Genomic DNA, 15,433 nt, shown 5'->3' on the forward strand with positions numbered 1-15,433 from the left:
AAATATACAGGGAGGATGGAAGGGCTTCACTAGATTCCATGTTTCAAAAAACAATTTCTCTTTTGGATTTCTCAGTCACATGATTCTGACCAAAAACTGGCAAAGCAACTCTGAAAAAAATCCAAAGAGAACAAAGTCTCTATGGACACACTGTTCTGGGCTTAAGTGGTAATTTTAAGCTTTGCAGGGTATTTTGAAATAGGAACCTAGTTTGAACTCTGCTGTTTGACATTTGAAAACATAAATCTGCTCAGAACCACCCTGCATTGGTTTTGTTGTTCACAGGACAGATTATTTCTCTCAGTTGCACGGGGGTCACAGGCAAAGCTATCTCATAGTCAGCTTCTCAGCTGAACACCCTTCTCTACCCTGCAACGTAGAATGGTTGGATTGGAGGGGACATTTAGAGGTCATGTGGTCCAACCCCCCTGCCATAGCAGGGACATTTTCAACTAGATCAGGCTGCTCAGAGCCCCATCCAACCTGACCTTGAGTTGACTTGCCCTTCCAGGAATAGGGCATCCACCACTCCCTGGGTAATCTGTGCCAGTGTTCTACCATTCTCATTGTAAAAAACAAAACAAAACAAAACAAAACCACAACTTCCTTATATCCAGTCTACATTGACCCTCTTTCGGTTTAAAGCCATCATCCCTAGTCCTACTGCAACAAACCCTGCTGAAAAATCTGTCCCCATCTTTCGTAGAGGCCCCTTCAAGTATTGAAACCTGTCATGAGATCTCCCGGAACCTTCTCTTTCCTAGGCTGAAAACCGCCAAATCTCTGAGCCTGTCTTCATAGGAAATGTGCACTATGCTTCCAGTCACCTCTGTGCCCCCCATCAGGTCTGCAGCCAGCCCGGGATTCCGTGCCCTGCGGCACAACTGCGCTGTCCCCAGCCCCTGCACCCCGCCTGCAGCGCTGCTTCCCAGCGCCCCCCGCCCCTCCCCGGGCACAGGCCGATGTGCCACTCATTCCTCCCAAGGACACTGTCCCTGGAGAAGGCGCTGCTGGAAGCGGTTGCCAGCACCCAGCGGGCCCCCGCGGCCCCGGCATCGCCCCCCGGCATCGCCCCCCGGCATCGCCCCCCGGCATCGCCCCCCGGCATCGCCCCCCGGCATCGCCCCCCGGCATCGCCCCCCGGCATCGCCCCCCGCCCGCTGTACCTGCTCCTCCCGGCCGCCAGGAGGCGCGGTGCCAGAGGGGCGCTGCGCCGCTCCCCGGCGCGGGCGTCTGTGCCCTGGGCTGGGCGGAGCTGCTGCTCATGCGCGGGCCCGGCTGGGGGCGGTCCGGTCTGAGGGAGGCGGCCATGAACGCGTTCGGGGCTGCGGCACCGCTCCCGGGCTCCTCGGCCGCGGCGGGGACCCGGCACGGCGGCGGCGAGAGCCTGGAGAAGATCGACATGTCCCTGGGTGAGGAGCAGGGCTGGGGCGGCCGCTGTGGGCAACCGGGCGGGGGGCTCGGGCTGAACCAAGCGCCGGGGACGGGGAGGGGCGGAAGGAACCAACGGGGCTGTGCCGGGCACCGGCGCGGGCGGAACCAACGCGGGCGGGGGGTGGGGAGGGGAAAGGGCGGGACCCTCCCACAGCGAGAGCGCGGGAGGGGCGAGGGTGGCGCCGGGGTCCGAGCACGGGGCTCAGTCCCGTCTGTCACCGGGAGCACCGGAATCCGGGGATCGCCATCCTTGGCGGGAAAGAGCCGGGGCCCTTTTGTGTCGCTTGGTGGTCTGAGCAGGTCGCAGACCGGGGCATTGCCTGCGTTTGGCCCAGTGAGGCTCTCAGTATTCGGGCCTTAGGCCGGCTGGCCCTCGAGGGCCACCCTGGCCTCGCCTGGCGCTCGTAACTACAGGAATGGGTGAGGCTTGGTGGGCTCTCAGCTGGCCTGGCCTTTTTATTCCTCTCAGGTTTGGAAGTCGGCAGTGGCAAGTATCCCGTCTAACTTCTTTGCAGTATAAAACCAGTCACACCAAGCATGACGTCGCCTCTACCCCGCAGTTTCCTGTGACAGTCTGCCCCCTTGTCCCCTGCCCTCCTGTTGCGGGGTGTGTGTTTTAGGAAGTTGCACAGACTCATTACAAACCTGCAGAGCTGGTCTCTGCAGCGTGTCTGAGAAACTAACATCCACACTGTAGATACTTCAGTGAGGATTTCAGAGAAGTTCTGTTCTGGTGCCATGTACTGAGTCCCCTTAACAGTCAGGGACAATTTGGTGTGTTCGTGGACTGCATCCTCCAGTTTACTTCTATTAGAAAAAAAAATAATTGGTTTTGTACACTCTTAAGACTGCTCTGTATTACTACCAGAGCATGATAGATTGGTGCTATCAGGCGATTTTGTTTAAAAAGCAGAATCACAGTGTGAACTGAAATTATTAATGGTGGATTTGGCCTCTTTGTGGGCCACTGTAAAATAAGAGGATTTGTACAATTTCTGTAAATAATTCAGTGGAGTTCTTTGGGCAATGGAGGTAACTTATAAAATGACATTTAGAGTTTGTCTGAATGTAGAGTAGTGCTACGCATTTGTTGAAAACTAAATCTGCTTTTACGCATTGCATACAATCTTTGTTTTCAGGGTTGCTGATAGAGTTGTTGATCCTGGCTTGTTGTATTTCCACATATTCTAATGTTTCCTGGCTAAATTAACCTTTCAGTCAGTCACTGCTACATGTCCTGGCCATTAACTAATAGCAGACTGCAAAGAGCTGTTGTATCCATGAGGATGTTGTTCTAAAGTGGTGTTGTGAAGTGAGTGTGTCCCTCTGCTTCTTTGGGTGTGTGAGAATGTTTTCTCCCCAGCTGCTGTCCCCAGGCAAAGGCTGTGTCAGGTATAACCAAAGAGAAGCTGCAGTCCCACATCAGTGTGATATCAAAGAGACTGACATGACCTTAATCTAGGAAATTCTCATACAGTAATAAAGATTAAACATGCTTTGGTTGTGTTAGGAGCTTCCAGTTTGATACTGTTCCCTGATAACTCTGCTGTTCTAGCTGTAACTGTGGTCTCTGATGTCATGCATGATAGAAGACTGATTCAGTGTGGCTCCTTTAACAAATGCATGAAGTCCCAAATGTCCTTCATTTACCCAAATAAGAGAATAGCTGAAACTTCTTTTGTTTAAAAAGTTGTAACCTTGTGTGCAGTGACTTGCAAAAATCGGATTTGAGACAAAACAGATGAACTGTGAAGCATGAATCTGTGTTCGAAGTGGCTTTGGATTCCTTTGTGTATAAAAGGATAGTCTGGAATCCTTGTTCCAGACTTGCTAAAGAAGATTGAGTAGATACCAAACCCTGAGTGACTTCCTATCAGTATTCAGTATTCTTGTCCTAGTAGATTTTTGCAGCAAGGTGAATTCATTTCCTCTTAGCTTTCCTTTGACAACATGCAAACCATTGGATAACAGTGTTGTGGCTTTTGTTGTTTATGTTTTTACACTCTTTTTTCTCTTCTACTCCTTATGAGTCCATTTGAACTCAGCCACAAACACAGTAACCCCATTTCCATCTTTCCTTTACTGAAAAAAGACTGTCCACATATTTAGTGAGGCTCCTTATTGAAACATGACTTTTTTAATCAGTTGTGCTCTCATGATAAAGATGCAGTAAATACAGTTTGACAGTTTCCTTTAAGGTGTTCTTGTAAACAAGCTGACAGTCAGATAAAAACTGCCACACCCATTACTTTACTCTTCTCTCCTGAGCTGGCTACCAGGTCAGTGAAGGAAATCAAACTGGTGTAGCATAATCTGCACTGGACAGACCTGCTGTTCACTTTTCATTAGCTTGTTTCTTACACATATTTTTGAACTGATTAATAACTTGTCTGAGATTGTTTCCCTAGATTATAGATAAGGTGATTGCTTTGGATTGTAGATTCCTGGGGAGAGATGTCTTGCTTGCTTTTTTCCCCATCATTTCAATCTTGATGAACATCTGAAGATGACTGAAGGCCTGAGTTGTTTCTGTGTGATCTTTTTTAAGTAGCTTAGGATGAAAGAACTAAGGCTGGAATTGACATTTTACGTGAACTCTGTAAAGTCTGGGCATGAGACTGGATTTACATTTTCTTTAACAGTGTATAAAAACTAATGGAATCATTCAAATTAAAATTTAATGCTGGGCTGAATGCCATGATCTTACATGTGTCTTGCCTTTTCTGGATATATGCAAGTGCTTCCCTTTTGCTGGGGCATTGCATTATAAAGTAAGTTCTGTAATACTTTACGGGGACTGGATGTTTATAGTGCTAATGTTTCTGGAACCTTAACTTGTATGTGCTGCCTTTGCAGGACTGATTGATCTATCTCCTGTGACTCCAGGCTGTTTGGGGTTTTTATTCAGTATGTCAAATTTTGTACAGTATGTCAGTTTTTCTTTTTTCTTCTTGTAGATGATATAATCAGGCTGAACAAGAAAGAAGAGAGAAAGCAATATTCTCCCAAAATAAAAAGAGGACTTCAGCAGAATCGAGCTCAACAGTTCAGTTCACAAGGCTCCAAGTGGGGAATCCAACAGCAGAAAGGTGTGTGTGTCAAACATAACACAGATTCCACATGATCTTTTTGAGCTGAAAGGTAGCATGATGCAATGTGTGGATTGACATGGTCAGTTCACATGTCTTTCAAACAGTGTCTTTTGATTATAATTCAGGGTATTTTTAACCTGTTCATACTTTGTTTTATTTCTGATTCAGTGTGAGAAAGTAATTGATGTGTTTGGCCACCAGGGAGCTTAGATGCTTGAGGGGACTGTCTTTGACTTAAGGAAGAACTGGCTTGTTTTCTGAGTCTTCAAATTAATTTTAATTTTGGAAATTGTGATGATACCTTGCCTCTTCTCAGAGATGGACAGAACAAGTGCTTATGCCAAAGCCTGTGTATTGGGAGATGTGGAGGCCTTGCCAGAGCTCGGAGCTCTGTGCAAAAGAAAAGAGTATTTGCTGGTTAGAATTCTCTTTATAGGCCTCCCCAAAGTATCTGTTACTGCAGACTGTGATCCTGGCTCAGGAACATCTAAATGGATAGTGCAGAGTGTGAGTTGGCTTTTCTTGGAAAGAGCTTGAGGTGCAAAGGAAGTACTGTTTAAACCTTCTTAGGCCAGTGTTTCAACTGTGGAATACAAAAAGGGGAAAAGTCATACAGGCAGGGAGTGAGGAGAGGAAAAGTGTGCAATAAAAGCTTTGCTGTAGGTTCCCTTGTGTAACTCAACAGTTTTGTATACAATACAGTTTGTATACAATAACAGTTTTGTACTCAACTTTTTGATAAACAGGAGATGTTTTAAAATTATTCCCAGGCTTTAGTTCAGTACATGGATAGCTCCTGCTTGAAGTGCAGACTGGTTTTGATTGCAATTAGTTTTGAAAAGTATCTATTTAGTACAGGATGATCAAAATATGGAATAATACTGTCTGATAAGAGAGCTTACCACCTCAGTATGAGCTAACTAGGTGTTTAGGTTAATACATGTAATTTCTTGTTTAGTAGCATTCCTTTAACACAAAGACATATCTGTCTGGTATACTCACAATGATCCCTGTGTTATCTTTGTCTTGCTCACTGTTTGTTGTAGCAGCAGCTCCTCTGTGCCTTAGACACAAATGTCTTTAGGGATCAGTGGAATGTTGTGTTACTCAGGGCTCAGAGGAGTTTTGGTTTCTATGCAGGCCCGCACAACAGTTTTACTTGTACATCTCTAATAAATTGGTGACAGGGCTGGAAAAAATTTACATTTCTCAGCCCAAGTGTGAGAATATTTGTGTGGGTGAAGAGTAAGTGAATTTAAGTTGTAGACTATCAAACATGTGGGCTCTGTTTATTACTGCAGTTGTCAAGTGCAATTGGTTATCATCAAAAGAGCACAAAAGAAACAAGTATTAGGATATAGAATTTTAGGAGAAACTTGATCTGTAAACATGAAACTCTAAATACTACTGGTTTGGGCAATTACTTTTCCCTCCTGGAACTCTACCAGCTTGTCTGCCTGAATTCTAGGAAAAAGCAAACAATTTCTTTGCAAAATTGCCAGATTTATGACATCTTGAAACATTGCAAATAGTTTCAACTGCTCCCTCCTATATAGCCTGGCATATTTTCTCCCATTGAAAACAAACCTCTTACCTTGTTTTTAAGAAGATGTCATTAAATAGTTGTGAGCATTCTGGTTATTAGTAGGTTACCAGTAGATTTGTTGCTCCTCTGTTGCTATGGAAGTTACTTTGATAAGTAGCAAATCCTCTGTGGACAACTGCAGAAACCACAAATGACCACCAGTGCTCAGTTCCTTGTGGTTTCAGAAGTGGCTGCCAAACTATCTGGAAAGAAGTGGGGAACTTGAACTGGGATTCTGTGCAGCTTTTGGGGGTAAAAACAGAGAGATGGCCATTGTTCATTTAAATAAAAGTTGTCCTTGGTGATACACAGAATGCAACTGCACAAAGCCCTGTGCAGCCTGAGCTAACTTGGAGGTTTTCATTTATTTGGATTACAGAGCTCAAGAGGTCCCTTTCAGCCTAACCAACCCTGTTTCTCCCCTTTTCTCTTGGAAGGGCATTTGCTAACCAGACACAAAATGTGTGCACACAGCAGTTCTCCATGGCAAATTGATCTGAACTGGGTTCTGACCAGTGGCTTACCTCCTGTCATGGCTCCTGTCTCATGAGGAAGCACAGATTTATTCTCAATGCTGTCAAGTCAGATGTGTTAAAATTAAATGTGTCTGAGGCTGGAGAGCTGGCCCGTCAGTCTTAAATTTGTTTTGCAGCTTGATGTTTGTGAGAGGAGGTGCTTGGGGACAAAATTGGAGCATGGTCTGAATTCATAGCACAAAGGTAAATGACTCCAGACAGGGTTAATCAAACCCTGGTACCTGGAGATGCTACAGACCTCAGACTTACGAGTCTTTTATATTCAAAGCTGCTTTCAGTCCTCCATTTGTCTGCACTGCAATGCAGACTTCTAATTGAAAACACTTCAAATGTGATATAATTCATGTGCTGTTTAATGTGCTTTTGTGGGCCAGTTGTTATGTTCTTTCCTCCTAAGTCAGGTCTTGGGAACCACTGATTTAAATAAATAATCTTTGAAGCTGTTTTGGTTTTTTTCAGTTTTAATTTAAACAGGTAATTAAAAGTTTGGTGAATGGGTAGGAAGCTGAGGGACTCTCTGGTCTGGTTTTATGTTGTTCAGTACTTGATGAAGTTCCATTTCAGAGTATTTTGGTAGTTTTCTGTGCTAGAAGACTCTTAAGACCTGCAGACATGTCAAATAAGCAATTTTCAACAGCAGTTAATGCAACGAACTAGAGCAAAACTGCTCAGTATGAGAAGCTGATCATTGCTGTGCTGGGGCATGGGTCAGACCTGCTGAACAACTGAGTGACCAAATTGTCATCAAGTGTACTGGTGGTCTCTGCCCCAAGGCTTGAAGTGTGCAGCCAAATAACTTGTGCTGCCTGCAAGGCATCTTAAAGCATTGATCTTTTTTTTCCAGGAACAATTGCTGAGCTTTCTGTGCTTGTTGCAGGTTATGGTAAGAATCATTTGGGGCGCAGAAAGAAGATAGCAGGGAAGAAGCGTTCTTACGGAGTCATAACTGGCCTGGCAGCCAAGAAAGCTGTGGGTTCACACAAAGGAATCAGTCCTCTGAACAGACAGCCACTGAGTGAGAAGGTAATTAATGCAGCCCTGGTGATTCGTGTCAGAACAGGTTAAAAAAATGAAACACAAGTGCTTCAGAAGAGTGCTACTGAAATTTAAAATGCAGACAAATGGTACAAGCTTTTTTCAAATTGGGAATGTGTTAGCTGAGTTCTGGTTTGTTTTGAGTGGGCTGGGTAATGACTAGGTGTGAAAATAGTTTCTAACACTTGATTGGGTTGCAAGTCATGAGAGTTGAAGTACAGAAGTATATTCTGTGTGAGTATGGAGGGAGTTACTGTATTTTTACAAGGAAAATCAGTTTTCTTACAGACCAGTGGTTCAGCCAACCTGCAGGTGCTAAGCATGTGCTGTTACAAAAATGAAAGTCTGCAGAATACTAAACTCCATCACTAGACTCCCTTCTCTGCACTGCTCCAGTGCATTGTTTCCTGCTTCATCTCATTCAGTATTGTAAAATGGGGATTGCCTTTGGATTTATGAAGAAGATGAATTTTAAGACATGTGGAGCATGGATTTTTGTCAGTTTAGGGAGATATGGTAATGAAAAGACTGCTAAGGTCTGCTGCTTTTTGTTTTCTCCTGAGGGTGTGGAGAATACAGAATTCATGAAATTGTAGGGGTTATTTTCAAATTACACTAGATTGTGAAAGGAAGGCAAAGCCAAGTGTATTCTAATCACAGTTTGTAAATGGAAACTGAAAGAAAAATGTGTGTGTACAGTATACATTATGCTGTGTATGTTTATTGTTTTTTCAGAATGCACAGCGGAATTACCAGGTCTTGAAAAGGAAAACAAACCTGCAGAGACAATCTGAAATGCAGAGAAAACAAGCTTCTGTCCTCAGGAGGCCTACCCTGCTAAACAGGAGGTAAAACACCAAGTCTGCTTTCTGAACAGCACTTGGCAGCTGTCCATAGTGAATCTTGTTTGACAGGACTGAGGCCAAGAGAAGACAGCAGGTACTGGCAGCAGCAATATGGTCAAGACATGTGAAGTTCTGCAAATCTGGCAGCCAAGAGTGTGACAAACATGGTCTCAATACAAAGCCAGATGTTTGTTTTGATGTAGGGCACTCAGGAAGTGCCTCTGTTTGTGAGCACCTGCTATTCTGCCTTTGGTTAAATCACAGGCAGCCTATATTTGAGCCACCTGATCTTGTGGAAGGTGTCTGTGGCCATGACAGGGGGATTGAATCTAGGGAATCTTTAAGGTTTCTTGCAACCCAAACTATTCTGTGTTTTATGATTCCATATGGAAATGGCTGCTGTGGATTTTGATAGTTCAGAAGTGTCAGCCATGGTTTGGTGAACTTTCTAGATGCTTTTGTGGAAGCTGGTGCCATCTGCAGCTTCAGGGAAGCCATTGCATATTTTATTTGTGCTGGAATTAACATGTTATAAACTGCAACTGAAATGGTCTCCATGATAAAAGGTTTCACTATGTGACTATATTGTGAAAACTGTAAGCAAACTTCTTTTATACATATAAATTTTAAATTTTTTTCATCTAACCAGCAATGTTTAAAGTGCTGGAGGATACTGAGCAAAGTGAAAAGCAGAAATAATGACCTGTGATGTACAAACATTAGGCTTCTATATACCAGCAGTGATTTCTCCATTTATGAGTAATGTGTTTCATTCCTAGTGGGTGAGGAGCTTATCCCAACTGAAGCATTCAGCCTCAAAGAGGCAGCATTACAGATGTCCTTATGGATGTTTTGGGCACTTTTTTGACTTCCATAGTAGTCTATCTAAGGTGTTCCCTGTGGAGCCTTTTATAACTATATTTTTTAATAAATGTTACAGGAATAACACGCCATCCACTTTTGTCAGAATTGGGAACAAACTAAATCAGCAGAAAGATACTCGTCAAGCAACTTTCCTGTTTAGAAGAGGCCTGAAGGTAATACAAATTTTGAAAAGAACAAGGCTGTTGAGCCACAGGTTCTAAGGTAACCTGTAGCACTGATAGTAATGAATCAAATTCAAATATCAGATGTGAGTAGAAACTTCAGGTGCACTGGCAAATAGCCACAGGTTCTTCTAGGGAAGTCTACTCGTTCTCTTTGGTTACTGTAATCCATTGACTCCTGCTTCCCATTCCAGTGTAATTGAGCAATTCTGAGGGGCATGGAACATGTCAGTATTTGAGGGTAGTTGCAAGGTATTAATTTTTTCCTTTAGAAGTTAATGTTAGAAAGCATTGTCCAGCTTTCAGAAGTTGCCTTCAGGTGAATAATAGAGCAGAAACACATTTTAGAATCTGATTATGGTTTGTTTTGTTTTTTTAGTTATTTTGGGGTTATTTATTTAGGTTATTTTAGTTACTTAAGGATTTTTTAGTTATTTTTAGTAGGAGAGATTAGAGAGTGCACAGCGAATGAAAAGTGGTGGTTTTGGTTTTTATTTGTGCCCTCATTCTACACCCACCATCGTTGTGCCTGTAAGTAGCTGTTGTCTTCCTTCCAGACGGATTGCAAAATTACAGACAGGATCAGGAACTAGACAGACTTTCCTTGCTAGTGTAGTAATATTTTGATGTGTCCTCCAAAATGCTGCCATTGCTCTGTTGGCAGTTTTGTTTAAATCATTTTGTGTTCTTAAAGTAATTTCTTTGAAGTGTCTTATGAGGCTAATAGGACTCTTATCTTTGAAGTCCCTCTGAAAGTGCAGCCCTGTTTGTGCAGAGTGTACAAACAGCTTTAAACTTCTGGTTTTGAACTTCTGTATTTCCAGCTGCTACAACAGGAATTGAAACAGTATTCAAATCTGGTGTCTGTATTGATGTGTTTTCAGGTGCAGGCCCAAGTGCAGTCAACAGATGATCTTGATAATCAGACAGTAAAGAGAACTCGTCAGTAAGTATCTAATTTGGAAAATTTCAGTTTTGTAACACATAAGATTCTCCTTTTAGCTCAGACCTCCTGGCTATAATAGAAGGGGGTGGATTTTTTTCCCCTCTAGGCACATCAACTAGAGTGACAGTGATCCTCCCCCTATTCTCAGTTATTTCCTAAATTAACTTCTAATTTAAGCAGGGGGAGTTGGTTTGCATAAGACATTTGCAGGAATGAGGGGGAAGATGATAAGAGGATCAGACTAATCTCTAGCACTCATGAGCTGCATGCATAGACTGGAAGAAAAATTCAAATGTCAGTGTTCTCCAGAGCTCTTGTAATTTTCCTTTTATTTAATATGGATATAAGCCTGTGAAGCAGTTTAGAAATGAAAAAGGCAGAGCCTAATGAGGCCACCTGGCTCTCCCCCCTCATACTCTGTGTATATCATTTTGTGCCTGCTGGGCTCTTTGCAGGGTGTTTCTTGGGAACACAACAGGCTGAGGAAAGCAGCAGGTGCACAGAGTGCAGTCTGTCACCTCTTGAACTTGTTGTGTGGGCCATTTTGGCCCCATCTGTGGCAAGGAAATGGAATGTTTTACAAAAGTGAACTCTTGGGTCAGTCCTGTAGTTCCGTACCTCGACAGTGTGTGATTTAGTGCTCTCCTGCATAGGTGTAAAAGGTTTACCCCCTGCATAGGTAATGTAAAAGGTACAAGAATCAATAGCCAGGTGTCAATAGCATGAGATCTTCATACTGGCTGACATTCTGAAAGCTTGCATATTCTTTCCTGGCCAGTATTTTGGAGATACCTTTAAAGATACCCTGACTGAAATCTCTGCACGATTTTTGTAAGTGATTTTTGTGTTTTCAAACTAGATGGCGAACTTCTACCACAAGTGGAGGGATCCTGACTGTGTCTATTGACAACCCAGGAGCAATCATAAGCCCAATGTGAGTTTTCAATTAAGTTCTGAAATGTTCTGAACATAAACGAAATTGCTGTTTTGAACCATTTAGTTCGTTATTGCAGGTAGTGTTTCAGGTGACCTCAGAGTCACAGCTTCTTGTGAAGGCTTTTAAGTCTGGTCCCTTTCTGAGTGTTTCTGAGCAGTGTTTGAATCATATCACAGCTGGATCTCATACATCATATCCCAGTTAGGAGCTTGATGTGGTGTATAGAGTGGAAGACTGCTGGGCTGGTAGATTTTCACCTTGTCTGTCCCTTCCAAATCAGGCCATGTCACAGCTGTTTTCCACCTCTGAGTGGAAATGAATGAGCACCTACTTAATGAGTGATGGTAACAGTTCCTCCCTGATTCATAAAAATACTGCTGGACTTACACTTAAAGAGAACATTGCTGTATTTGTGTTTGGGGAGTTGATGGTACTGTTGTTCATAGGTGGTATATTTTAAAAATGTCTTCAGTAGCATTTCCTTGGTAGCATTTTATCAATAAAGAAGACTGTACCAATTTTTATTTTTTGTATTTATAGGATTAATTAACCGCAAATTACACATTTGTCAGTAGAATTGCAGATAAAAAATAAGATGGTTTCCTGTTGGGACTCTTCCTGTATGATAACAACAATGGTCCCTTTTTTAGTTCTGCCTGACTTACCTTCTTGAATTTGTACCCTCTAGCTCTTTAGCCAGCCTGGTCAAATGGCTTGATGAAAAATTCATACCTCTATCAGCATTAAGGCTTTCTTGCATAAAACACATGTTCATATGTCCTTTGTAACATTTTTCATTCACAGTTCCCAGAAATTACGATTAACTCGTAGTCCTGTGCCACCATTTCTGATGAAGAGGGACCAATCTGAAGAGAAGAAGATTCCAAAAGGGGTTCCGTTGCAGTTTGATATAAATAGTGTTGGAAAACAGGTAAATGCAATTTTCCTCTCATAACTGTGGAAGTAGTTTCAAGACCAGTAAAAGCCAGCAAGGCACTTTCCTCCTAGACTGGCAAGTGACAGAAAGAGAGAAGTAGTGGCTACTTCTTGTTTCCACTTCCAGTCTTTCCGCTAACTCTCTGTGTAACTTCAAGCAAGTAGCTAAACTCACTGTTCCTGTTCTTCTAGTTCATGCCTTGCATGCCCACATGATTTAAATGAGTATTTCTGAAAGGCTTCTGGTGTTCCTGCTGTGCTTGCATCAGCAGCTGTGAATAATTCAGGGATGAGCTGCTTTCAGCTGTGGGACCTGCCTGGAACCCTGGCAGCCACATTTATAAGGCAACTTTTGCTCTCCATCTGGGAAAACAAAAATTAAATGTGATCATGTAAAGGCTTGAAAAATGAGCAATTTTCACAAGTTTCATGAAGACAGGTGATGTGGTGCAGCAATCCTAATGCTGTCACTGAAGGAATTCTTACAGGGTGACAGAGTTAGACTCTGTTCTTGTAATCAGCTCCTTGATGCCAGCTGTAGAAAACTATGTGGAGTCAAGGCATTGATTTGCATTTGTTCCATCCAGGAATAAGAACTATGTCAAAAATAGTCTACTACTGTCATGTAAAATTAATCAAACTTCTGGATTAGACTCCAGCTTGGTGCCTTAGCTGAGTAAACTGGAAAACAACCTGCATTAAAATGGTGGATGTGTTGCTTTTGTTGAAGTTGCAGAGAATCTGTGTGGGGAAATGTGTACTGAAAGTTCCATTTTTCAGTCTGTCTGTCCTCAGTTTAACTTACAATATTTTGAGTAGACTTTGAGTATTGGCATTATATACCATGTGTTCTTAATGAATTCTGAAAATGCAAGCTCTTGATGTGTAGTTCAATCTGATTTTTAAATGGTATGGGAAGTGACAAAAAATCCAAGTGAGGCTACTAAGGAGTCAAGTAATGATACAGACTGAAGAAAAAGGTATTCTGTCTCCATTACTTTGATTAAATTAACCAAAGACCTTTAAAGTTGTGGTTAAATTACTTTATTTTTCAGACAGGGATGACGTTGAACGAGCGATTCGGGATCCTGAAGGAGCAGAGGACAGCACTGTCTCAGAACAAAGGAAGCCGTTTCGTAACAGTGGGCTAACCTGGCAGATGGACTTGGGCACTGAACCCACCTACCTAGGACCCTGAGATAAAAGTGGGCAGAAGAATACAGCAAATGTCACTAGAATTCTCCAGACATCGTGCTAAGATGGTGGCAGAGCTATCTCTCTTTATTACTTTTACTTGGAATTGTAAAAGACTTGATGCCCTGAGAGAGAAAAAGTGGAGAGAAACTGACCCAACATAGTGGCACCATCACCTGGTTGGAAAAGATTCTGTTGCCCAGCTGAGTTCTTTGACCCCTCTGTTATGGTAAAGATTGTTTAAGTGTTTCATTACAAACCGAGTTCTAGGGTTTTTTAGGGACCGCCTTTGAGCTCTCTTTCAGACTCCAGTTTAGCACAGAGCCACAGTCCATGGATACTTTGGTAGCAATGTAGCGACATTTTTCATGGGAGCATTGGTTCTGTACTTCTTTGTGCTTTTAAAGTTCCATTCTTTTCCTTTCCTGAAAACTGTTTTGCATCCTCACATTCACAAATAAAGCTGTTAGCTGAGACCCAAATCTTGTAACTGGGATGGAGACTATTCTACTCTTACCCTTAAAAGTGGTCCAGATCTTACACCATACTGGAGGAATACTGCAGAGGCAGTGTGAGAGTCATTTATATTCCAAATAGCTCAACTTCATCATCCTCCTCTGTAAATGAAGTTTGTCTCCTTTTCTTCTTAAACTTGTGATTTTTATTTCTTTTTGAAAGGTTTTTCACAAACTTGATGCAATAACTTCACGTTTAGGAATAATTTGATTGGAAAAGCTATAGCAGTTCACAAGGAAGTCAGCAGTATGGTAGAGTTTCTTACCCTCCCAGATACAGGATTCTCATCCTGCATACCTTGCCCCAGAGGGTTTTCTCTAACTCTTATAAAGAACTGGAAGCAAGCAGTCTCATGGCACTTGTTTGTTTTTACCAAAGAGAGGTAATATGCAAAGCTGATCTAAAGTGGTCAGAAATCTGGAAATTGTCTGAAACTGAGGAACATTGCTGAGGAAAGCCCTCAGTTTGCCAGCATGTGTAAGGCATTAGGCAGGAACAGGTAGCCACCTGCTTTAAGCATAGCTCTGTGCATCAGAATCTGCAGGACAGTAACAACTGGGGTATCCTCAATCTATATTTATATAATCCCTAAAACTGAGGCAGCTCTTCAGAATTGCTTCCAGACCAGGCACTGATGATCTTGGCACTGCTTTTTGGTGAGGAGGGTTAGGTACAGTCAGGTAGGCTTGTTGTGTCCGGGAATGTTTATGGTTTAAAGCAGGTTTAAATCCTTTTCACATTCTTGAAGAATTTACATTTGACAGAGTTGGTTTCCTTGCATTTTTATCTCAAATTCCAAGTTAACTAGCATATACTGGCAACTTCAGCCTTGAAGAGCATTTGACAGTAGAAGGGCTTTTTTCTGTATAGTTTTGAAGTCAGATTTAGCATCACTCTGATGGTAAATAGGACTTAAACCCTTACTTTTAATGTGGAAAAATATACCTTAGCAGAAGAAAGCTAAATGTAATGGTGTTAAGGTTTCTTTCTCAATTACTAGTACAATTTTTTAAAATAAATGTCCCACTGTTAGAATTTGAGTAGGTAAAGTGTAGTCAGTCATCCTGTTTCAGTGTTTTCCATGTGCCAGGATGCAACAAAAAATTTTTTTTTGCATCAACCTAGATGCAAAACATTGATGCAGTGCATCAAAATGCTAGTTTGTATTTAATGAGAAGATGCTTTACACTGTACCTTTGGTATTTTTTGGAGAAGTTATTACATTTGATCTATTCTGAAGCTGTTAATTTTTTTTTTTAAATAAAAAGTTACAGGTTTCATATTGTCTTGTTCCTGTTATAACCACCTGGGCAATATACTTGTTATGTGAA

At 42.3% G+C, this 15,433-nt stretch overlaps 2 protein-coding genes across 2 annotated transcripts in view; one reads left to right on the forward strand and one right to left on the reverse strand.

Annotated features, from left to right (window-relative positions):
• The window catches only part of RUBCN (rubicon autophagy regulator), a 29,045-nt gene extending 27,774 nt beyond the window's left edge, over positions 1-1,271 (reverse strand). The window contains exon 1 of the mRNA XM_063407808.1: positions 1,167-1,271. The gene's annotated coding sequence lies outside the window, so the exon portion shown is untranslated. The remainder of the gene's footprint in view (positions 1-1,166) is intronic.
• On the forward strand, positions 1,265-15,382 carry FYTTD1 (forty-two-three domain containing 1). Its single transcript, XM_063407809.1, has 9 exons — positions 1,265-1,412; positions 4,392-4,523; positions 7,525-7,670; positions 8,418-8,530; positions 9,468-9,564; positions 10,458-10,519; positions 11,379-11,453; positions 12,261-12,387; positions 13,448-15,382. The coding sequence occupies exons 1-9, from the start codon at positions 1,265-1,267 to the stop codon at positions 13,541-13,543; spliced, it is 996 nt and encodes a 331-aa protein (XP_063263879.1). The 3' UTR covers positions 13,544-15,382.
• The last annotated feature ends 51 nt before the right edge of the window (positions 15,383-15,433 follow it).

The sequence above is a fragment of the Prinia subflava genome, chromosome 11 (assembly GCF_021018805.1).
Source record: "Prinia subflava isolate CZ2003 ecotype Zambia chromosome 11, Cam_Psub_1.2, whole genome shotgun sequence".
Taxonomy (NCBI): Eukaryota; Metazoa; Chordata; class Aves; order Passeriformes; family Cisticolidae; genus Prinia; species Prinia subflava.

What these genes read in the sequence shown, in the direction of transcription:
- FYTTD1 (XM_063407809.1), top strand. Translation starts at nt 1,265, where the DNA reads ATGCGCGGGCCCGGCTGGGGGCGGTCCGGTCTGAGGGAGGCGGCCATG. An exon ending in TGTTTAGAAGAGGCCTGAAG is followed by an intron (nt 9,565 to 10,457) that starts GTAATACAAATT and finishes ATGTGTTTTCAG; the next exon opens with GTGCAGGCCCAAGTGCAGTC. An exon ending in ACAGTAAAGAGAACTCGTCA is followed by an intron (nt 10,520 to 11,378) that starts GTAAGTATCTAA and finishes TTTTCAAACTAG; the next exon opens with ATGGCGAACTTCTACCACAA.